The following is a 24,970-nucleotide window of genomic DNA, read 5'->3' as shown; positions in this document are numbered from 1 at the left end:
TTCGCTAACAGCACGCACCTGCAAATCCTTTCCTTCGGATGTTCGCTAAAGGCACTTGTTTGCTACTAGCACGGAATCGTGTAAAATACATTTTTTGAGCGCAGAGAACGAAACTATCAATTCAATATTAAGGATTCAGTTGAAGTATAAGTCTTCTACTCTGTATAAGGTAATGAGCAGGGAATAGATTTATGTACGAAGCTCAAATCGGCTATATTTTGTAATATACCGTGCGTCCATTTCGATCTGCAGCCGAGAGATCGGGAGAAGCGTGGCGGGCGGCACTGACGGAGATGCCGACATTTGCGGCCTGAAATGCCCGCTTATTTTTATGGACATATGCAGACATTTATATAAATATTACAAAACGAGCACTAACCTGTGTTATAAGAGTATGGTTTTAATTTTAGTAGCTTAGTGACTGTATGTGCCGATGATTTTGACACGCCCACCTCTTGTGAAACACGGCGTAGAGGTTTGTTTGGAGAACGTTCTAACGCTGCACCAATATCATCGAGTTTTGCTTCGGTTAGAATCCGTCGTTTTTGCTTAGGTGTTTTAAAATTTAACGATACAGTTTCTCGTAATTTAAGGACAAGATGTCTAACCGTATCTCTGTGTGGAGTTGAAACGCCTGGGAATTTCTGTACAAATTACCTACACACGTCTCGACACGAGTTTGTTTTCACGTAGGTACGTGTCATACATAAAAAAAAATCTTTGTTCTAACGTGAATCTTGCGGCTGGCGTTCCAATCGTCTCACTGACACGTCACACATACACACTACAATAACACAAACAAGTAACTGCAAGTAACCAAGAATAACACTCTTGCGCACAGTACGAAATTAACACGCTCTTGGTTTACATTGCTCGCCACTACATTTACAACTCTGTCTTCATCTAGTCGCGAAGGAACAAAAAACACGAGCTCGGAGATTTCGGATTGCAAGGAAGCTCACGAACACTATTGACTTTTAACGGTGTTCTACAGCGTAATCTTGATACAGTGTTGCACATTCAAAACCTCCAAACGATCCCCATCGGCACAAAACTCTTTCAAGGATATAAACTTAAGCAGGACGTTACTGGTCAAAACTATGATTAAAATGTTTTATTATCTGTGGCTCTTAACATCGTTTCTAAAGCGTATTTTTTTGTGTATATAAGAGCAGAACTTGGATGAATTACAGAAGAACTTTTGCGTGTTATAACACAGGTTAGTGCTCGTTTTGCAATATTTATATAAATGTTTGCATATGTCTATAAAAATAAGCGGGCATTACAGGCCGCAAATGTCGGCATCTCCGTCAGCGCCGCCCGCCACGCTTCTCCCGATCTCTCGGCTGCAGATCGAAATGAACGCACGGTATTTGCTCATCATGGCATACAGACTAGAAAAAAATATTTTTATTTTCCATATTTGTACAAGTACATATATTACGTTTTCGCTCATATTTTACATATATTAGTTAATTTAAATAAATGTATTTTTTCCATATTTCTAAACATTTCTCAACATATGCTTACATAACATAATATAACATATTCGCGTAATAACTACATGTTGTCCCTGTGTGACCGAGAGAGTCGGGTGAATTTCTTGCGAATAACACAGAAGTCCGAGGCGAGGTTAAATTAAAGTTTACGACCTTCATATTTTTTCTTTCAATTTTATACCTCACAACTGTTTTCCTTTGCTATTGTAAAATACTTGAAATTCAGTGCTTTCCTGTGACTTATTGTTACGTGTATACGTCCTTAAATGTATTCATCAAACATAACTGCAAATATTCCCAAACAGTGTGCGGTGGAAGTAGCTACTATGGGGTTTGCAGATTCTTGTTTGTGCATTTCTTGTTCCTTAACTGAAATACTGCAAAGACTGTTCTTCACTTTGTAATACGAAACTTATTTCTATATCAATAAAAGTCTTAATTATTAGCAATTTTGCCTTAAGGTTGTCAAATTCCCCCACTTCCAATACATATACATGTGTGTGTGTGTGTGTATGTACGTATGTATGTAGAGGCGCAACCACAATTTTTTGACTGGGGGGAAAGCACTATGATAAACGTACCAATAATAATAATAATAATAATAATAATAATAATAATGGCATTATTATTATTACTAGTAGTAGTAGTATCAAAGATGTTATTATCCTTATAAAATACGCAAAAAGTGGCAAGAAGTCAGTGCTAAAGCATTTGTTTGGAACAAACAATTTGAAATATATTTCACCACGTTCAATTTCACATTAGTTAATAATGGAAAACAAGCACACAAACTGTATTTTTTATTGGCAGAAAATGAATGATAAATGCATTCCGAAAATAATTAGTTTTGTACATAACATGTATAACTTTCATGTAGTAGATACTTTTCACACATACGAAACATGGAGCGACATAAAATAAGAAAATACATATGCAACATGCTAACACTAAATTGTATACTATTGAAAGTTTATTGAATACTTATCTACAACACATATTATTTAAATATATTACAGAAAACAATTAAACTACGAGCGAAGCGAGCAAGAACATTTTCTTATCCCATTTTTGCAACTGAAAACAATATTGATTTGATAGGGCGCAAATAATTTCACGGGGCGCCATGGCATTCTATTTTTTACAACTTTTTTCATTCAGATCGCTTGGCGTCCATGGCCGACTCCCGCCGCTCCCTATCTACGCCTCTGAACTTAACGATACTGAGAAAAGCAGGCGTTGCGAGCGAAGCGAGCAAGAACATTTTACGAAATGTACTTTTACTTGCAGAAAATTTGAAATCGAGAGGGGCAATGCTCCTCTGTGCCCCCTGAGGGTGCACTTGGCCGTCAACGTTTGCCCCCCTTGCCCCCTAGAATTGACTTCCATCAAAGGTTAGGGGAGAAATACCCCTCCTTGTTGCGCCACTGTATGCAAGTGTGTGTATATATATATATATATACACACACACCCACATACGTGCCCATCCCCCCCCCCCCCCCAAGGCCAATGGCGCATCCCCCCAATTATGTCATAATCCCCATAAAGTATTTCATTACCACAGCGTATCTACTCAAAGTTACTTTTTCCTTAGCTTTACTGAACACTATACTTGTTCTGCCCCTCCTCCATAAACAGGAGTGCCCATACCCCAAGACCGTGGATGCATTATTTCCCCCCCCCCAATCAAAATAGTTCATCACAATCCCCCCACCAATTGGTTTGGATGAATACGTAATAATTTATGTTTATTTGAATACAATAAGCGCAGGGCGAGAACATAGTTCATCACAATCCCCCCACCAATTGGTTTGGATGAATACGTAATAATTTATGTTTATTTGAATACAATAAGCTGAGGGCGAGAACATAATACAGTTCCAACTTCAAAGAACTCGTCTTCTCTACTTGGGAACAGAAGTGTATCATCCAAATGATGCACCTGCTTTAAATTAAGCAGCATACCAACAGTAAGCATTATATTTCTAAGAAGTGATGTCACTAATCAATTTCGAGAATATCGTCCATGTCTTGTAATGCAGATACAGTACAAGACGTCACTTCCATCTCAGCAAAATGCCAAACACGGCTTTTTGAAAAAAAAAAAAGTGCGAGCGGAGCGAGCAAGAAAATTTTTACATCCATTTCTTTGCAGGCTTTCCACGATATTTATTCTTTTCCAGCTTCTCCTTTCGAACTTTCGGCGTCGAATACGTGTGGATACCATATCGCTAAATATAGTCCCCAAAATATAATATTCAAGCTCTCCCCCACTACAGAAATCCCTTTACAATCTAAGATTTAACACATTATCAAGAGATTCATATCTCCCCTCTAAAATTGAATTCTCAATCCTCTCACCAAAATCTCCATGCCAATTTTAGGCTTACTGTTTATATTGAAGAGTGGATATTGCCTCATCCAAAATAAATAATTCTCAGTCCTCACACCAGAATTTTCGCAACAGTCTGAGACACAAGAATTTGATAGCCCTTCAATTTAATGCTCAATCTCCCCTAACTAAAATATCCGTCATAATTTAAGACTTAACACTGATATTCAAGAGTTGGATATTGTCTCCCCATTGTTTAATTCTAATCCCCCACCAGAACCACGTGTCAATTTAAGTAAGGCCTAATGTGTAATAGTTGGATATTCCCCCCTCCCTCGCGATAACACATATTACCCGATACAATTCTCTGGAAAGTCTACACATTGGTATTTTTATAGTAGCAATGGTTAATTGATAACCTAATGCAACTTGTGTCCAACACTATATTGGTTACGTCAAATTTTCATCATAGAAACCCCCCCCAAATTCGTCTACAAACGCACCTGTGGCACCCCTGCCCAAAAATACTTTATTTTCTTCATGTAATGGATTAAATATGGTGCATTTAAGGTGTATTTTTTTACATATATTTTAGAAAAATATATAAATGTTGTATCGAATTCCAGGAATTGCAACCGTTTTCTTTCAGGCTGTCCGTTATTAAGAAGTTTTATTTTATTTGGGGAAGTAGTTCTCTGTGTCCGCATCCGTTATTGAGAAGTAATATTGCCATTAAACCCCATGTATTTCTGCCGGAGAATTTAAAAATGTCCGTAATTTAGAGGTGTCCGCTATTCAGAGGTGTCCGTTAGAAGTCTTACTGTAATATATTATGACCCTTCAATATCCCTCACGAAAGTTTTTCCTGGACACGCCACTGGGCTATGTATATTTATTTAATCAGGTCAAACGTGAATGCAAAGATTGTGACCATCTACAGAATCTCACCCGCTCCTGTACAGTCTCGCATAGTCTCTTAAACTCAAGGCATAAGCCTCACATGATAAACAAGTTCTCCCTGTTAGTTTCTGTTATTTTACATCGTTTTTCTACTTCTTGGGTTAGTCTGGAAAGGATGAAATTGATGATGTAACAAAACAGAATGATACATCCATACCTTGATCAAGGTACATCTTGGAACTTCCCGATTTGTAAAGCCTTATGGCCACTCCACCATGGACACCGACAAGTATTCTTCATTCTTCTTGCATTACATCTATATTTTGCTAGTGGCAACCCTGATGATAATTCCACCTTCCTTGTACATCACAAGTTGAGTGAAAAACATGTAAGGAAGAACCATCTCTGTATACCTGATGTAACAAGATTGGTTATCTGATACTCCATTTTAAGCAATTCTTAAGCTTTCGAAGGTTGGGAATCTGTTCAAATCTTGAAGAATTTTCCGTGAATATATTTCTGGTCTGAAACTTGTTCACAGCAAATGAAACGCAATGCCTCCTTTTCATGCATAGAATATTACAACTCACCTTTGGTTTATGTGCACGACACACACTTTATAACGTGGAGTCGTTCATTTATTTTGTGAAACAACTTTGGTCCTAGGTCAGTTTGTACAGCGTCACATTGTATCACTAAATCTTTTTTCTCCTAAGGTACTAGAATTTCATCTCTATTTGCAATCACTACTATCACCAGTCGTTAGTTTCCGCTTTTTTTAAAAAAATTCTGTTCAATCAACTTGTCCAATTCAATCGCATATTTCGATTTTTTGTAACGTACTGTCGTTATGTATAGCAATGAATTCATTCACATTCGAAACTTTTTCATCGTTAGAATGTGTATATATGTACATATGAGATGACAAAACATGGCAATGCATTGCAGTGAGGTGAAATCTGCATAATGCACTGTCTTTCCAGTAATGGGAACTTAATTTGAATGATCAACCACATGTAAGCCTATTATCTTTGTAATTTGTCAAAATTCAATCTTAACAATTATCTTTCCTATTAATAGCAAACACAGAATAATTTACACCTGGAAGAATATAATTTGATTCTTCATATGACACATTATAGGCTATATATAATTTTCCCAAATAACTTATTAATAATCTATTTCAAAATTCATCAAGACATTGATATTCAAATTGATCAAATATTCAGACAGAGCTCGAGATCCGTTACAATACGACATATTTATTTCACATCACAATCTATATGTATGCCTCTGTTCTTAAGTAATATAGCTATGCTCTAGAAAATAACATTTTCATATCTTATGCAAAACGTAAAATTATCTGCTGGATTCATATGGTTTAGAAGCATTTGAATCATACCATTTGCCAATTCGATAAGGTTTTTGGATTTTTATGGTATCATTACATTTTTTATTGTAGTTAGAAGTACACTTTTTAATGTAAATATAATTTTCATCTCTTTGGTTTAAAAAAAAATATAACATTCTTTTAATTTATGTCCATATGTTTTACATATGCTACAAGCTTTTGTGCCATCTGAGCCTACAGAGAAATTTAATGAGAAATATCATCATGATCAGGACATGTAGCTACTAAAATATAGCCTACCTAGCATAAAAGAGGTTTTTCTTTGTTCATTAGACATTTTACAACATAGTTTCATGGTATGTTTGAAAAACACAATTATATTTGATAATAATATTATCAAAAGTATAATCGTACACACACACACCATAGACTTGCGCACGGGGGGCCTTTTCCCCTCCTACTGTCACTTAGAAATTTAGTGTAGAAAAATCTTATTGCCCTTATTAGAAAATATTATTATCTTTAAAAAATAAAGTATTTTCAAGCCGACGAAAGTTTCAAGCACCTATGGCGGTTTTGTTTCATATGTAATTGGAATATCTGACTTCGTTGTCCAGCAAAAAGACTCGCACATTTTATCCGTTAGCCTAGTTGTGTTACACCTATGTGGTCGCAGAATAAGTTGATCACACATTGGATATGAATAAATTATGTGAAGTTGTTTTGAATCATGTTTATACGTAAATTAGTCTGAATCACAGAGAATGAAAATAAATTGGGAGGGCAAACAGAGAACTTTTGTGCCACGGAAGCTGGAATTATTCTAATAGAGTGATTTTCGGGGGGTTCGGAAACGCATAATAAAACAGCGAGATGGTATGAGGTTTTTCTTTCTCCGACTGAATTTTGACTGATTGATTGATTGAGTTGGTGTTTTATGTCCACTTTATGCACAATAAGGCTAATCGGGACTGGACCTACAGTTTAAAGTCGGATCAGAACCACTATGTGCCTCCACTGGGTATCGAACCCGGGACTCCTTGATTACAAGGCGACGATGCTACCACTGCGCCATCGGGAGGCCCTGAACTTTCATTGAGATTGATTGATTGATTTGTTTTATTTTACTTCGTTTTTTGTGCACTTTTGGCTAATTTGCAAAGATGGGGATGAGTGATGAAATTGATGACACTCACAAACATCAATGCCCAGGCCAGGATTCGAACCCTGGACCCTTGGCGTCATAGCGCGATGAGCTAACCACTCTGCCACAGGGGCCGGCTAACCTTTCATTGGGACTTTTGTCCCCCCTTTTTTTAATGAGAGGGTCTGCGTACGCCTATGACACACATACACGCCTTTATGACAATTATGAAAACCTTTTTACCAGATCATTAGACAACCATGAGGTTCTGTGTGATTCCGCCGGCTGGCAGCAGAGTTGTGCCAATGGAAGTAAAGAGAATACGATATTAGTTAATACACATATTTTATGGACAATGATGCGGTAAATTGAATTATTAAAAAGTGGTTATCTAGAAACCAGATACACATTTGCTCAGATACAGTGCTCAGATATAGTGCTCAGATCCAAATTTGAAAGTTTTCTGACGACTGGTTCTCGAGATGAACGGGACCAAAGTTGTTCCGAAAGCTTATACAGGCTTGATGAGGAAATGATAAAACTTTCGTCATGGTATAAAAAAATATTCGAAATTCAAATATTGTTCCTGAAATATCGAACTAGCAGACTATGTTAATGTGCAGTGTATCGTTTAGTCTTCACTTCGATCCAAAACAAATTCTTCACCTCGCCTTAAAAAAAAATAATACAAAGAAGTTACTTCTTGGTTCACTTACCGTATATCTTCAAGCAGATCACATTCATGTTGGTTCTTAGCCTGGAGTTTAGAAATTTGTTCCGAGTGTAGCGTTTTGAGGAATTTGGCATAGTTTCCCTGAAAAGAAAATGAAACAGAATTAATTAATAATCCTCACATTTGAAAGCAAAGAAGTTTTGTTTATTTACAAGCGGAAACGATGCTCAGAGGGTTGTAGAAAGAGAAATGTATTTCGTCACTATTCGTTGTTGACTGATACATACTCAGAACAACAGAGATTCAACGAATTTGCAAATATCCAGTAATTTAATACAAGGAAGAATGTAGTGGCCGCGGTGGCTCAGTCGAGGAGTTCCGTGGAAGCCATCAGAGAGAGAGGACGCGGAAACTAGTTGCTCCGTGAAGGTCAGTGAAAAGTTGCCTTCAGGAAACAACGAGCGGGAGTGCCGTGTGCGTGTTGCTTGTGGCGTTTGGTGCAGTTGGCTGGCGAGTAAGTAGAATTGGAAAAGTACTTTAGAATAGTAAAAAGATGAATATTATTAGACAAAATACCATCCAGATACGTTTTCCGTTCGGGGCACCGAGGCCGTCGGCGAGAGAAATTCATGACTTTATACATGGACAATTTCAACTACACGTAGATGAGATCTTGGGAATACAAATACCTACGCATTTTCGATGTGTTTTCGTAAAATGTATCAGAGAAGCAATAATGACGCGAATATTAGAGAAATGTGGTCCGGAAACAAACTTTTGTTATGATAATGGTGAAACTGTAAAAGTGCATTTGAGTGATGCGGGGAGGGAAAGAAAATCGGTAAGAGTGTTTAACTTACCACTAGAATTAGACGATGACTGTGTGAAAGAAAAAATGACGGAATTTGGGAAGGTGGAATGTATAGACAAAGAAACGTGGTCAGAAAACTTTAAATATCAAGTTTACAACGGGGTGAGAATAGTGAAAATGGAACTAAAAAAAACGATTCCGTCGTTCATTACAGTAAAATCTCATCAGTGCCATGTGATATACGACGGACAGCCGAGAACGTGCAGGGCGTGTGGAAAAGAAGGACACGATAGCTGGCAATGTGATAGTCGACAGATAACAACGCTTCGTGTGAATAAAAACCGAGAGAGAAATTATAGTGATATAATAATGGAAAAGGAGAGTTCCTCGAACGTGGAAAATCAGTTCCAACCAGATAATAATCAAAACAAGTCGGAAGGTCTACAAAAGGTAATAAAAGAACAAAAGCAAGAAAAAGGGATAAAGGATGTGCCAAGTGACGCCCGCGCGGTGGAAATGTTCCCACCGGTAAATACGGAGACCACAAAGGAAGAACACAACCAGAAAATCTTACCGATGGACACAAAACAACCGGGAACTTCCCACCTAGACAAACAAGACGAAAAAGGAAGTGAAGAAATGCAGGATGCCCAGATGCAGGACGAAGGGAACTCAGTTGATCTTCCTCCCATCCCAGCGGCAAAGGAAAACGTCCCAAAAGAGGAGGACAAGGGACCTTCGATAGACTGTGAGTTGGAAAGTGAATTTAATACAGAAGAAGAAAGTGACGAAAGTGCCACTTCAGTGTCAAAGTGGAAAAAGTCTCTGCAGATTTGTTGAAAAAAACGGACGAAGAATACTTCGAAAGGTAGCGAGAACACAGTAGCGAAGAGGAGATCAGTGAGAAAGGTAGGAGGTATGAATAGAGTAATGAACAGAAGAAGTAAACCCTAAAAAGGGAAATTTAATTTGATAATTCATTTGTTATTTGTATATTTTTTTCAACGTTATGAGGGGCGATCGGAAAGTACTATTAACTGTGTGCTACATTATTCATTTATTAATGGTATATACCACTAGAATATGTACTATTAATATTAATGGAATCTTTTCGCCTGTAAAATGTAAAATGTTAGAAGAATTTGTACGGGTACACTCCATAGACATATTGTTTTTGCAGGAAGTTTGTATGTGTGACTTTCTATCAATATATGGTTACGAAGCCATAGTTAATACTGGTATCAATGGCCGTGGAACAGCAACACTTGTTAGAAACGGCCTAACCATTAATAATGTAAAAAAGACAGTCACGTGAACAATTTTATAATCAGGACATTTTATATTTGCTACCGTTAAATGAATCTAAAATAATACTTGGGGGTGATTTTAATCAGGTATTAAATCCCAGCGATTGTTTAGGAGCTTATCAAAAGAGTCCAGCCCTTGCAACATTAATCGAAGAATTGCATTTGAAAGATGTTTGGTTACAGAAGAGACAGGATATAATATTTACATATTTTAATAATAAATCTGAATCGAGAATCGATAGGTTATATACAAATACAGATCAAATAAAAAATATAACATCCATAGAAGCATTGCCAGCGCCCTTTACTGATCATATGGCAGTAAAAATGGCAATAAACCTGGAAGAAACAAAACTAGTCAGGGGTCCTTCATATTGGAAGCTAAATATACAGTTATTAGAGCTTCCACATATCAATGAAATATTTGCACAAAAATGGGCCGAATGGTGTAAACAACAAAAGCATTTCGGTAATCATAATGACTGGTGGGTTCGATATGTAAAACCAAAATTAAAAACTTTTTTCTGCTGGTATGGAAAAGAAAATGCAAAAGACAGAAACGGATTGATCAACTTTTATTACCAGTGTTTACACGAGGCATGTCAAGGGAGAGATGTCACCAAAAATTACCAAGCCATACAGCAGTATAAAGCCAAAATCTTAACACTCCAGAGGCAACAAATGGAAGGCATAACAATAAGAACCAATTCCAAGAATTTAATTCAAGGTGAAAGAACTTCGATGTATCACTATGTACAGATGCAAAATCAACAAAAAACACTCATTATAAAGAATCTTGTGGGTTCAGGTGGAGAATCGCATGTGAGTCAGCCAGGAATCACGCAAACATTTTATGACTATTATGGGGAGCTTTATCAAATCGGGGAGGGGGAATCAGAAGCAAGAGAGACACTACTGAATTCTCTAACTAATGGTTTGCAAGAAGAGGATAGACAACTTTTAGATACTGAAGTAACAATAGAAGAAGTATATGAAGCGTTACAAACATGCAACCTGAAAGGAGCACCAGGAAAAGATGGTATTAGTTACAAGTTTTATTTGCAGTTTTTTGAGATTATAAAGTATGAACTAATCAAAATCATACAAGATGCCTTTAAAAATGGAAAAGTTTTACAAAATGAAGGCATCATCATATTGATACCGAAAAAACCACACGCAAAACAAGTAGACGACTACAGACCAATAACCTTACTAAATTGTGACTATAAAATAATGGCAAAGATCTTAGCAAATAGGTTAAAGTTAATTTTACCACGGATACTCAGCGAGAAACAAACATGCATTGGTAAAAAGCATAACATATTCAGTGCAGTTGGAAGGATTCGCGATCTGATATCCTATTATTTAGTGCAGAAACTTGACGCATGTGTGCTTGCTTTTGATTTCAAAAAAGCGTTTGATTTAGTGTCGCATGACTACCTGTTTGAGGTGCTAAAGGCATATAGATTCAGTGACAAATTTATTAATATTTTGAAAGGTTTCTATCAACAGGCAACATCTCGGATAATGGTCAATGGATTCCTGTCATCCCCAATAAATATAACAAGATCAATTCGGCAAGGATGTCCACTAAGTATGCTCTTGTTTGCTTTAACCCTGGATCCTTTGCTCCAATATGCCAGGAAAACTACTCCAGACGAGATACACGCATTTAAGGAAAACCAAGTGTTTGCTTTTGCAGATGATCTATCCGCTTGTATCACTACAAACGAGAAAATGCAAAAAATGATGGCAGCGATACATATATACTGCCGTGCTAGTGGGGCCAAAATAAATATGGAAAAATCAAAGGCGCTACCCTTTGGAAAATGGGATCAAAAATATCCAGATATAGGGATCCCATATGTACAAGAAATTAAAATATTAGGAATAATATTTCACAAGGACGAGGAACAAATATTAGAATCCAATTGGCAAAAGATAGCGAGAGACATTCGCATACAATGTTATAAAATGCGAAGCAGACAGTTGAACATGATACAACGGGTGTGGTTTTTGCAAACATATATGTTTAGTAAATTAAACTATACGGCCCAAGTGATCCCAATCAATCAAAAATACCTCAGAATAATGAATTCAGCAATTGGTTGGTTTATGTGGTATGGCCATTTTTTTCGAATACCACTATCCAATCTATGGCAAATGAAACTAAAAGGAGGATTGGAGCTCACAAATATTGAGATCAAATGCAAATCCCTATTCCTGGCAAGATCCTATACGCTCTATGGCATTGAAGATTCCATTACATCATTATGGATACAGTTATGGACGGAGGAATTTCCACCCCAAAATCCGCCAGATCTACGCAGATTGAAAAAAGGACCGATATATCTACGAAGTTTGATGCAAGAATTCAGTTATGTGGTGCTTCCGCCAAAAAGTGAAGATGTAAAACTCTCTCAATACTTATATACACTGTTTCACAAACAGTTGCAGATACCGACTCACCGCATTGAAAAACATTTTCCCAATAACAGATTGCAAAATATTTGGAAAAATTTAAATAAGAAATTTCTGTATACTTCAGTGTATAGTGTTTGGTACAATGTAATACATGATATTATACCAACTAATGAACGCTTACATAATATCAATAGACTAACAACTAATAAATGCCACATATGTGGAGAGATAGACACCACTGAACATAGAATAGTAACATGTAATGGAGTACAGGGAATTTGGAAATGCCTAACGACATATCTAGGACAAATATGTCGAACAGCACCCCAATACTTTCAACCGTCTATGTGTACAAGATCAGATTTCAAATATTTTCCAGAAAAGAAAAACAATGCAGTAATTTGGTTAATAGCTAATACAATATATTATGTATTTTGTAAAAAGTATGAGAGCAATAGCATTTTGTACACACAGTATTTAAAAAGAACTAGATGGAAATTGTTACAATATCCAAAAATGTATGAGTATTTTGGAAACTACCTCAGTGTTGTTTAGAAAATAATAATTATGTACTTGTGGTGTGAAAGTGTAAACATGTATTTAATATATGAAGAAATGTATATTTATATTACAGGTACAAATGCATGTTTACGCCAAAAATCTGGTATTAGATAGCGAAAATGGGACTCTTACTATAATACTAACTATGTTAAAAATTCTATACAATACTTTAACAGAATTTATGTAAGGAAACAGAACTATTTTGTATATATGCCGATAAAAAAAAAAAATAAAAAAAGGTCGGTAACGCGTCAAAAGAAAAAAAAAAGTCGGTAACGCGTCTGACTACCATGCTCAAGTTCCCGGGTTCGATCCCCGGCCGGTTCAAATCCGGGAACTTTTCTAATGGTGGAAGCGGCCCCGGCGCCCACCCAGCGTCGAATAACATGGGTACCTGGGGGAAACCCTGGGGGGTAAAGACGGTCAGGGTCGTGATGGTGATCACATCACCCCCACTCACGACCGGATTAAGAAAGTGTGGGGCGTTACCCCCACACCCCCTATACGCCTTCATGGCGTGGTGCTACGCACAGGGGAACACTTTACCTTTTATCACTTTTATGTATTTCTTGACAATGTAAACAAGTACACGTGGCTTGTGACAGATGCTATTGGTTATGCAAATCGCAGCTGTGCATGAATCTTGCGCGCAGGAAGAGCGCGCAACAATTACGCCTGCAACATAAGCTTTAGACAGTGTGTACGCTTTCCGGGATAAAGCAAGTCCACTGAACGTAGCTTCTATATGAGATTTGTGAAACCTTACACTATAAACTGTACAGGTACGACAAATATATGTAAGCACAAGGTAAAGCCAGAAACACTACATTAATGACAAATGCCTTTGGAAAACCTAAACCACTAAGTCGAAGGAAATGAACAAACCACAACCAACTCCACGGCGTCCAGGAGCCGCTCAACAGCCTGCACCCGACGTTACTTCACGGAAACAAATATTGGACAAGTTTCAAGCATCTTGCATAGTACAGGATCTGTCAACCTTACTCAAGGACTCCAAAACTTCAAGCGAACAATTACAGCACACTCCCCTCAGTGATTTCGGGTAAATTTGACACATTTATTAAGGGAACAGTCCAGATGTATTACCTCCTAAAAGCTGTTGCAACATTGTATTATTTTATATCAATATGGATTATTATGTCATGTCACAATTGTAAGTAAACAATATTATTTAGTTATTTTCACCAAAATATGGAGTTAATCATTCGGCGGGCGCGCTATTTTTTATAACACGAGCAGGCGCGCGGGGGACTTTGTCACCCCAGCCGTTTTTCGCTTAAAAATTTGCTTGTTTTACATTTATATATGAATGAATTTATTTTGACATGTACTTACATTCTTAATTTGTATCCTTCAATGTACAAATATTTATTTTTTATTTATTTGTATATTTATTTTCACCCATACAATGAAAAGGTGTTGTTCTCACATAATATATATGTAGCCTTTGAGTTTATACATATTTATGTCTTTTATTTATTTTCAATAAAAAGTATATTGCAAACTTTATTTGTGTCTTTCAGTTACAAATGTTTACAAATGTTTATTTTTTGTTTCTTTGCACTCATACAATAATCTGTTGTTTTTTTATAATTTTTATCATTTAGTTTAAATATTTTAATTGTATTTGTTTATTTTCTCGTGTACAATAATAAAGTTCTTACGCACAATGTTTGTGTCTTTGAGCTTACAAATGTATATAAATGTGTATTTTTCATTTATTTTCACCTACAATAAGAAGTTGTTGTTTATCCCACACATGGCGTGGTACATCAATATAATATTAAATAACAATCAAACTTTATTGCCATAATAGTGATCGGTGATAAAACTAATAGCTTAATAGATACAAACGAAAGCATAAAAAGTAATAATAATTAAAATTTTAGTTACACGAGAAGGCGCAAGAATGCAAAGAAATGGTAAAACGCCTCTGGTATGTAGTGAAAGGTAGACAGAAGAACGGTGGCTTCCTCCGTCGGTAGCAGAAACTCCAATACAATAGCGGATGGCATGGTTGGGGCCAGTCATATCTCGACACGGCAAAAAAATGTAATTGTGGGTGTGACAAAGTTCCCCAGCGCCCGCCGAAGGATTAAATATGGACTTAAAATTGTAAAAATTTACCTTGTTAATAATGTAAGACACTACATAATATATATATATATATATATATATATATATATATATATATATATATATATATATATATATATAATACAGTCTCGGCATTGTAACTTTTACCGTGACTGTCTTGAAGAGAAACCAGAAGCGAATCCCGTACGCGTGCCACAAAATTGTTGCGTCTTGCGCTGCTGTTAGGCACGCAACTAGTACTGAGGGCGGGGTTAGCAATGGGCTCCTCAATTTTAGACTCTCTTCCAACGTCGCCAAAATAACGTTTGTAACAACCTGGAGTCGATGCTTGAAACCTCATTCTATAAATATGTAAAATATGAGTCCAAACCTAATATATGTACAAATATGGGGAAAAAAACTGAATACTTCGAGTCTACGTACCATGATGCACAAAGACAGTGCAAAATTATAACTGATTACAGCTCTATACATAAATATGTATTGACATATAAATCCGTTTCCTGGTAATCAATACCGAATAGATGTAAAAAATGTTATTGATACTGTAGCAAAAAATTAAAAAAATGTGAACCTGAGCCTGATCTCAGTATTTAGTCGATGCCCAGTTGTCGAAGCGAGATCATCTCTCAGAAAAGGTCCAAAGGAACCGGAAGAAGAAGAAGCAAAATAATAAGAAGAAGAAGCAAAATAATAAAAAGAAGCAGCAAAATAATAAGAAGAAGAAGCCCAAAACTTTGGGGTAGAAGCAGAACTCCGAACCTGGACTACTCTCGGCTTCTACTTGAACGAAACGTGTCAGGCTTCCTTGATTCGGATCCTGGCTCCTAGCCGAGCGAAAATCCCCGAACACTCTTTGTACGTACATTGACAGAGCTGTACGAAGTCACCCGCCCTCTGGTTCCATCCCAGCCTTGGTGCCAGGGTGGATTGATTTAAATCAGGTGATTAAAAAAAATCATTAATATAAATCACTCTAATTAAAAAAAAAAACTTATAGAATAATTTACATAAGGATTTTGTAGATATCACAATCACTTTTGGTGAAAGAACATTACTCTCGTAATCATTTAATGGTGATTATTAGGTTCTAAGATAAGAAAATGAAGGAAATGAAATAGATGTACTGATGGTATTTCATACGAAATGAAATATAAACACAGGATTTCTCTTGATTTACAATTCAAAACTTTTATGGGCAAAAATTGCAAACATTTTCAGTAGAAAAATATACAAAGTAGTAATCATGTTAAACAGTAAATAATGTCAATATCGCTAAACTGTAAATAAACATGGTAGCTGATATTTTTCAAACTATCATTAAAAAAAATCTCAAAATTTCAGCTACAAAGAAGTGGTGTCGACCTCCGTGCCAGAGTGGTTAGCAGAGCGCGCTTCGAGTCCCGGGTAAGGCATGAGTATTTTTGTCCAGATGATTGAAAAGTGAATTGAAAAGTGTAAAAGTGAGAAAAAGTGTGAATGGTGGGGGATACCTCCGTGTAGGGGGTATTTTCTTTTGTAAAAAAAGTGGTTGCGTCGTCGCCTTGTAATCAAGGGGTCCCGGGTTCGATACCCGGTGGAGGCACATAGTGGTTCGGATCCCACTTTAAACTGTAGGCCCAGTCCCAATTAGACTTACTGTTCATAAAGTGGACTTAAAACACCAAATCACTAAATCAATCAATCAGCTACAAAAACTATAAAAATATTTAAGTTAATATTTAAGTTACAAATATAGAGTACATCCAGAATGTTTTATTTTCGCTGGAAGAAAAGTTACTGATGTAATTATTAGTTTCATTAACAAACTCAACAAACATTTCCATAGTAGTTATAGTATGAGAAACAGAAAAATGTATATTTACATGTATTTTTTTATTTGCTATAATCAAACAGTTCAAATATTTTACAGGGCCGTTTACTATAAAAATATATACAGAGGTTGTTCGCTTTATATCCAACCATTGTCGATTCGGTGCTGCCACCTGGCGTATCATGCTGGAACTATGGGTCTGCTGGCGGGATCAGTGTTGTGTCTGACCTTGTAGGTGCGTTAGTGTTGGTAGTGAAAGTTATCAAATGGCGCCGAAAATCAACCGGTATTGGGAGGGTTACGTAATGGTCCTTTTCCATGCTAAGTTTTCATACGTACGCATTGTGAAACAGTGTCGGGAGAATGGGGTAACACTCGGGGTGACTACTGCGAAAGCTATTGTGGCCCGTTACACACAACAGGCTCTCCTTTCGAAACATTCATTCACGAAAACCACCAGGAGAAGGTCTGCAAGCAAAGTGTCACCCGTAGTGTAAAGGGGGATCCGTCGATTGGCGTGCCAAGAAAATCCCCTGACTCAACGTGATATGGCACACAGATTTCACCTCGCACCGTCAACTGTGAACAAAACAATTCGCAAGCGCCTCAGGTTGAAGTGTGTGTGGAAGGCCCGTGTACACCACCTTCTACCATGTCACATTGCCGAACGTAATACGAACTGCAGGAAACTGTATGAAAAGTACCTGGCGGTTTCCAAATGGAAGAAAGTTGTCACAATGGATGAATCATATGTCCATCTCACTGCTGGTGGTCACATTCGGGCGATCACATACCGTGACATTGACGGCAAGGGGTGCAGCAACTTTGTTCGTCAGTGCAGGGAAAGTTTCCCTCGTGGCTTTATGGTTGTGACGGTATTCGGATATGAGGGTAAGTTGATGATACGCAAGGTGGACAAAAACGTGAAGGTGAATGCCAGATACTTCCAAGACTACATTATGACACCTATCTATCGGAGAGACATCCCACAATTATATGGAATGGACGCGAACCGGGTGTTCATCCATATGGACAAGGCTTCGAGTCATACCACCAGAACATCACTACGTTTTTATCAGGAAATGGCAGAGGAATTAGGAATTCGTGTCATTCCGTTTGAAGACATTCCTGTGAAAAGCCCAGATGCCAGTCCAATGGATTTTTGCGCATTTGGACTGTTGAAACGACGTTTTCAACATCGCCGCCCGCGGACCCTGGATGGTCTATGGAAAGCTTGCATGGAGGAGTGGGACAGAATTCCCATGCCTGTCCTGCGCCGGAGCTTGCTGCAATGGAAACTGCGATGCCGGGCGATAGTCTACAATCCTGGGGGTCCAATAGAACATGATCGGTGGTGGCGGCGCGGTATCTCTTAAGGTGAGTACCCGTCAAAAATGGTCGGATATAAAGCGAACAATCTTCTGTATCTATATCAGGGGTGGCCAATGCGTCGACCTCGGTCTACCAGTCGACCGGCAAGCCACGAGAGGTAGCCCGCGGTGCTCTGTCAGTCTTTTGCAAAGCAACTAGATGATTTGCGCACGGAATTTGAAAGAATATTTACGGAGTTCTTCTAGTCAGAAGACGTAACTTTCATGGCCTTCCCATTTCAGGAAATGAAAACTGGTTCTGTGGATGAACTCTGTTCTCAAATATCGCAATTAGTGGAAGGAGACCCCAGTCAAGTAGAAGAAGAAATAGTGAAGTTGCGCTGCGACATTTACTTGAAAGAAAGATCAACTGATAGCAACGTATCAGAAATCTTAAAACTATTGTGTTACACGCACCTTCTCGGTCTTCTAGGGTCTAGGTTGATTACTATGTTACCCAGGATCGAACTTCTCAGATAGCTGTCAGGGTAACTACCGTGCGTCCATATCGATCTTCAGCCGAGAGATCGGGAGAAGCGTGCCGGGCGGCGCTGGCGGAGATGAGGACATTTGCGGCCTGTAATGCCCGCTTACTTTTATGGACATATGCAGACATTTATAAAATATTGCAAAACGAGCACTAACCTGTGTTATAAGAGTTGTTCAAACTGATATCCACCAAGTGCCAAGTGTGTAGACTTTCGGGGAGAATACGTTGAATAGCCTGAAACTTTCGTGCCTGTAGCTAAAGTCCTTCTGGGTCGGGCCGAGAACTTATCAGCCCCCTCGTAACGTGAACCTTGTGGCTGGCATTCCAATCCTCTTACTGACACAACACACATACACACTGCAATAACACAAACAAGTAACGGCAAGTAACCAATAATAACACTCTTGCGCACAGTACGAAATTAACACGCTCTTGCTTTACATCTGCTCGCCACTATATTCACAGCTCTGTCGCGAAGGAACAAAAGACTCGAGCTCGGAGATTTCGGATTGCAAGGAAGCTCACGAACACCATTGACTTTTAACGGTTTCGTCTACAGCGTAATCTTGATACAGTGTTGCACATTCGAAACCTCCAAACGATCCCCATCGACACAAAACTCTTTCAAGGATATAAACTTAAGCAGGACGTTACTGGTCAAAACTATGATTAAAATGTTTTATTATCTGTGGCTCTTTACATTGTTTTTTAAAGCGTATTTTTTTGTGTATATAAGGGCAGAACTTGGATGAATTACAGATGATAAATTATAACACAGGTTAGTGCTCGTTTTGCAATATTTATATAAATGTCTGCATATGTTCATAAAAATAAGCGGGCATTACAGGCCGCAAATGTCGGCATCTCCGCCAGCGCCGCCCGCCACGTTTCTCCCTATCTCTCGGCTGAAGATCGAAATGGACGCACGGTATCTTACAGACCCTAACCTGGTCACTGGTGTAGGATTTTAATACCTTTCCTTAGTTTTTAGCAATGAAAAAGTATGGAAATTTCTTCCAACAAAAGTCGAGTTTATTAACATTAATGCACAATATACAATAATATTGAATCCTTGGCAATCCTGGATTTAGGTTAACTGATACAGATTTTTATGACAAATTTGGAACGGGTAACCCATCCAGGATTAGTCACGATTGCTTTTCGGTATCGCAAGCAACTAGAGCCGAAGCAGCAGGTTTGAGAAACTAACCCAAGCAAATTGCAGCCTCCGAAGAGCGGCCAGTCCTCCATACAAGGTAAACTTGTGATACCGGCAATCGTGTAAGATAGCCGAAATATACAGAAAATCGGCTTTCTTTTATACTAGACGGTCGAGACGGTTATATACAAAAAACAAAGAAACTTGGTGGATATTTACAGGTTTCTATAGATTTACATAATTACGACATGTAAAATAGATGATAACAATATTTACATAAAATAGTTAAAGTTGTAAATAACATACCTTTCTAATATATTTTTTCAAAGCCAAAACCGTTTATACAATGATTAATTTTGTTGTCTTAAAGAAATTTAAATTAGTTCTCGAACATTCTCAATCTTGTGCGAGTCATAGATAACGTATACACACGCAGATGTTGTACTTTCTATTTTCAAATGGTAACATGAACAAATTCGACTGGGGCGACACATGTGTGAAGACTTCTATCCAAATATTCACAAATTGACGTTTTATTTGACTGCATTTTTCGGATCTACATATCTATGTGTCAGTGTTCTCTACAATGATTGCGATATAATGAAAGGAGAGGAATCGATTAACTGATAATCACTTGATTTCCTGCTTGAGACTAGCAGTAACGTCATATGAATTGCAACATGATAAACTCATTGGCGGAATGCAGTGTCAAATGTATGGAAACAAGTGAACTAACTGCTGAAAAGTACAAAATATTTGTGTATTTTTTTTTACTGATGCCCAGCAACAAGTGAAATACGTTTGTTAAAATGAGTGTTTATGAAAGAATAAAATTGTAGTAATTATGTTTATGTAAAAGAAAAATTAGCTTTTCATTAAAAGGATGAAAAGATGCTAATGATGAACTGGGGAGATACAGCCTAAGACAGGGGCCAGGCCCACAGTACTGAAGCCAAAACTTATTTCATAAATAAATAAGTAAATAAATAAATACATAAAAGAAAAGAAAATAATCAATGTAAATTTTATGGTATTGGTCCTTTCCTTCCCTTTTTAGGACCCCGTTGTTAGGTCTAATAAGATAAGTAGACCGCCAGCGATTCTTGAAATGTAAATTAACCCTCAAACTAAAAAACTTTGGCCTCCGCTGATCTATATGCATGGTGCCAAAAACCATGCAAGCAATTTTAAGCATTTTTTTAAAAAAAAAATCGATTTAAATAAAAAATCAACAAAAATTATTTCTTAAAATAAAAATCATTATTTTTATCCACCCTGCTTGGTGCTGTGCGGAGGTGTACAGGACACCACGCCATAGTCCGACCACTGGCTCACGCCATGTGGATTACGTGGGTGCTTTCGATCCGCTCCTAGCAACGATTGATTCGGACTTATCTTGTATTACCTATATCTGATAGCAGTCCATCTAAAGTGAAGGAGAAGAGGTAGTATATTTTTTATAATAAATTAGAACTTCATTTCCTTCCCCCTCCTCTCTCCCATAATTTTCAGCCACAATAACAACTAAGGGCAAACGTCCACTTGAGAGTATTGTGTTGCGTGTGCTAGCAACAATTTGATGAGGGTTAATTAAGTAACCGTTAACAAAGTGTAACACTGACGAAGACTATTCATTTCACCTAGCAAGCCCTGAGTAACTCGAAGAATCTCAATCTCCCGACAGAGTGAGTCGAGAACTTAACTTTAGACAACATCGAAGCACAGCAAGCTTGCTTAATGGTAAGAGTACAGTGGTAGTGAAGGTGTGTTGCACTTTCCACAGTTTCATATTAATTATGCCATTGACATCTGGATATTCTCGCAACACGCATATTTCCGCTTTCTACTTTCAAAGAAAGTTCGTCTTCGCCTTGTTATCAAGGGGTCTCCGGATTCATACACGATGGAGGCACATTGCACCGCGGTTCGGATCAAACTTTAAACTGTAAGCCAAGTCCCGATTAGCCTATCTGTGCATAAAATGGAAGTTAAACATAATAACCACAGAATTATACTTTTCTTTAAATATTACAGCTTGATCATATTTCTAATAGCTAAGCAGTATACTGTTTTCCGTCATTCTTAACTCGGAAAATTAAATATGGCAACACTGCAATTATGTTTTTTCCCCAATATTTCTTACTTTCTTTCAAGCACATCATAATTTAAAACCAAGTGTCTACTTTAATAAATTTAGAAGTTAAATATGGTACCCTGCATTTCTGTCTTCCCTATTTCGTTATTTTTGCAGTTGTTCAGTTGGTGTTTTAAGTCAACTTTATGCACAGTAAGGCTAATCGGGACTGAACATACAGTTTAAAGTAGGATCCGAACCACTATGTGCCTCCACCGGGTATCGAACCCGGGACACCTTGATTACAAGGCAACGACGATTCCACTGCGCCATCTGGGAGGTCCTATTTTTGCAGTTGCAAATATATCCATTAATATCGATTTCAGTGACAACCGGCCACCCCGATTCGGATCCAACTTTAAACTGTAGGCCCAGTCCCAATTACTGTGCACAAAATGGACTTAAAATACCAACTCAATCAAACAACCTTCAGAAAATGAAAAAAAGTTAGACATGTCATTTCTTTGAATGTCGGTGACAATGGTTGTACATTAGCATTACCAAGTTAATAATTGTACATTATCCATAGTCTAGTGCTTATAATTAATTTAAGTAATTAATTCACATGGTGTGTTATGCAGTGTTTACCAGCGTATGGGATTTTATTGTTGTATGGTGTCTGATGTGAATGCATGCGTGCTTACACGGGAATATATGAACGTTCTCTAGAGAAGAGGGCAGATCAACACAAGCAACGCACAAGCAAGAATGAAATCGTCGAAAATAGGTGAATGTGCATGGACTTATAAGTACCACATATAACCAGTAAGGGCACCAGCCGGTATTTTGCATGGTATGATACTGCATGATATTTTTTGTTCTTTATACAAATTACATTTCTTTTCCTCTGCAAGAAGCATACCGCGCCTTTCTCGTCTTTCGAAGACCAACAAAAACCAAATCAAATCAAATATTTCTAGCCGGCATCTGTGGCGGAGTGGTTAGCACATCGCGCTACGACGCCAGGGGTCCAGGGTTTGACTCCTGGCCTGGACATGGGTGTTTGCGAGTGTCCATTCATCAGTTTCATCATATCATCATTTATTCCTATCTTCGCAAATTAGCCAAAAGTGGCACAAAAAGCGAAGTGAAATAAAGCAAATCAATTAATCAATCAATCAAATGTTTGAAAGGTCGAAGTGACCATTTCAGTTCGCTCGAACCAAAAGAAAACTTAGTGTCCCTGTGGTGTGGACTGTAACCTTGGATCGAAATACCGACCTGCTCTCCCTGAGACTGATTTCTGAAGTGGTTCATGAGGATCTGCGGGTTTCAGTTCGTCTCGGCCGGAGCAGAAACTGCCAGCGTGAATTCTAGTTAGACTACGGATTACGTATCCGATATCGGATCGCCGGCTAGAACTACGAGGAGAACTAGTATTGGAGGGAATGATTTTAGTTCGACCCGAAACAGAATTCCAAACGCCAGTCGCATTCCGTCTAGATAACCCAATACTAGACGGTACAGCACTACGCGGATATTTCGCGTGTGATTTATTTGCGAAGACATTCACATGTCGACGTGTAGCTGGATTTTCTTTTCATCTTCCAGAGGTCCCGGCTTCGAATTCCGGCCTGGGCGTTGTTCGTATCTCTTTATCAATTTCATCATATCATCAATCATCCTCGCGATTAACCAAAATCGGAAAAATAGCGACGCTAAATAACAGAAATTAATATCATATCAAAATATTTTTAAGATCCGGTTCCTTGTTTTTTTTTAAAAAAAAAATGTAGGTTGGCTAGTGTATTTCAACACAGTTAAACCCTTGAAAAGCGTGGATTCTTCCTATTGTGCACTGAATTAAATTGTCTTGCAATCAAGATGTTTCAGGTTTGATTCCTGGTGGGGTCGTACAAGTATCAAGCATCTTGCATAGTACAGGAGGCACTAAGTGATATGTGTACCAAGTTTGGTTGAAATTTCCCCAGACGTTCGAGAGTTATGCCGGAACAAACATACACACACACACACACACACACACATACATACATTTTTTAGATTACGAGATGTAAGTAACGCATATTACAGAAACAGAATGGAATGGTCTCGTCGGTTTGGAATGCAGACCTTGCGAATTCCCTTAATTGCGTCATCCGGTGGAAAGGTAACAACCTGGACAGATGGATCTGTATTTGCAGGTACTGGAATTTGTATATCTAAGCAGCCACACCGATCTGAGAATATAGGAAAGGAATTTGTATGAGCGTATATTTTGAAGTTAGTGCTAGAACATCTCGTTAAGAACGAAGGAACAGGAGGATGGAGGTAACTCTGTTACCACTGTTATCTGTCATTACCTTTCGTTGCTCCTTTTATTATCCTCCATCGGGCCCTAGATCCCGAAAGGCAATTTTGTATTTAATGGAAAACATGGTGTACAGATTCCGGTATCTCTCCCAACAATATTTCGAAAGAATATTTTCTAAAAAGTTAAAATTATCATCACTGTTTAAAATCTCATAGTGCAAAGTCATGCCCAAAACTGTAGTGGGTGTCCTGAATTGGAGGGGGGGGGGGGGAGGACGCCTCGAAAAACTGAATTAGTTAAATGAGTCGAGCTACATCTAGTTTAGTATACCTTGATAGGGCATATGTCTATCATATTTTTTAAATGTGTGATTTCCTATTTTTCGATATGGATAGCCGCTTTCTCATTAGGTACTCCGAACCTATAAATCTTAATTAAAGCTTTGTAATGTTGTGCAGGTTAAGATTAAGTACAAATGTAATTTAAGGCAACTAATGTGACTAAAATTATAACAAAATATGACTAAAATTGCGTGTATGATATAAGATGCCTTATGACCTCTCCATGAATATTTGCGAGTTCGAGTCATAGCCACGTACCTTTGTGTGTGTATCTTTTATCAATTTCATTATCATT

At 37.8% G+C, this 24,970-nt stretch overlaps 1 protein-coding gene across 1 annotated transcript in view; it reads right to left on the bottom strand.

Moving 5' to 3' along the window:
* The window catches only part of nwk (FCH and double SH3 domains nervous wreck), a 431,276-nt gene that overhangs the window by 277,751 nt on the left and 128,555 nt on the right, over positions 1–24,970 (bottom strand). Inside the window, exon 2 of the mRNA XM_083126323.1 lies at positions 7,940–8,037. Within this exon, the coding sequence (XP_082982449.1) occupies positions 7,940–8,037 (98 nt within the window). The remainder of the gene's footprint in view (positions 1–7,939; positions 8,038–24,970) is intronic.

This window comes from Lepisma saccharinum, chromosome 8, assembly GCF_977018435.1.
Source record: "Lepisma saccharinum chromosome 8, izLepSacc3.1, whole genome shotgun sequence".
Taxonomy (NCBI): Eukaryota; Metazoa; Arthropoda; class Insecta; order Zygentoma; family Lepismatidae; genus Lepisma; species Lepisma saccharinum.
The sequence above is the reverse complement of the archived record's forward strand: the minus strand, read 5'-3'. Positions and strand labels throughout refer to the sequence as shown.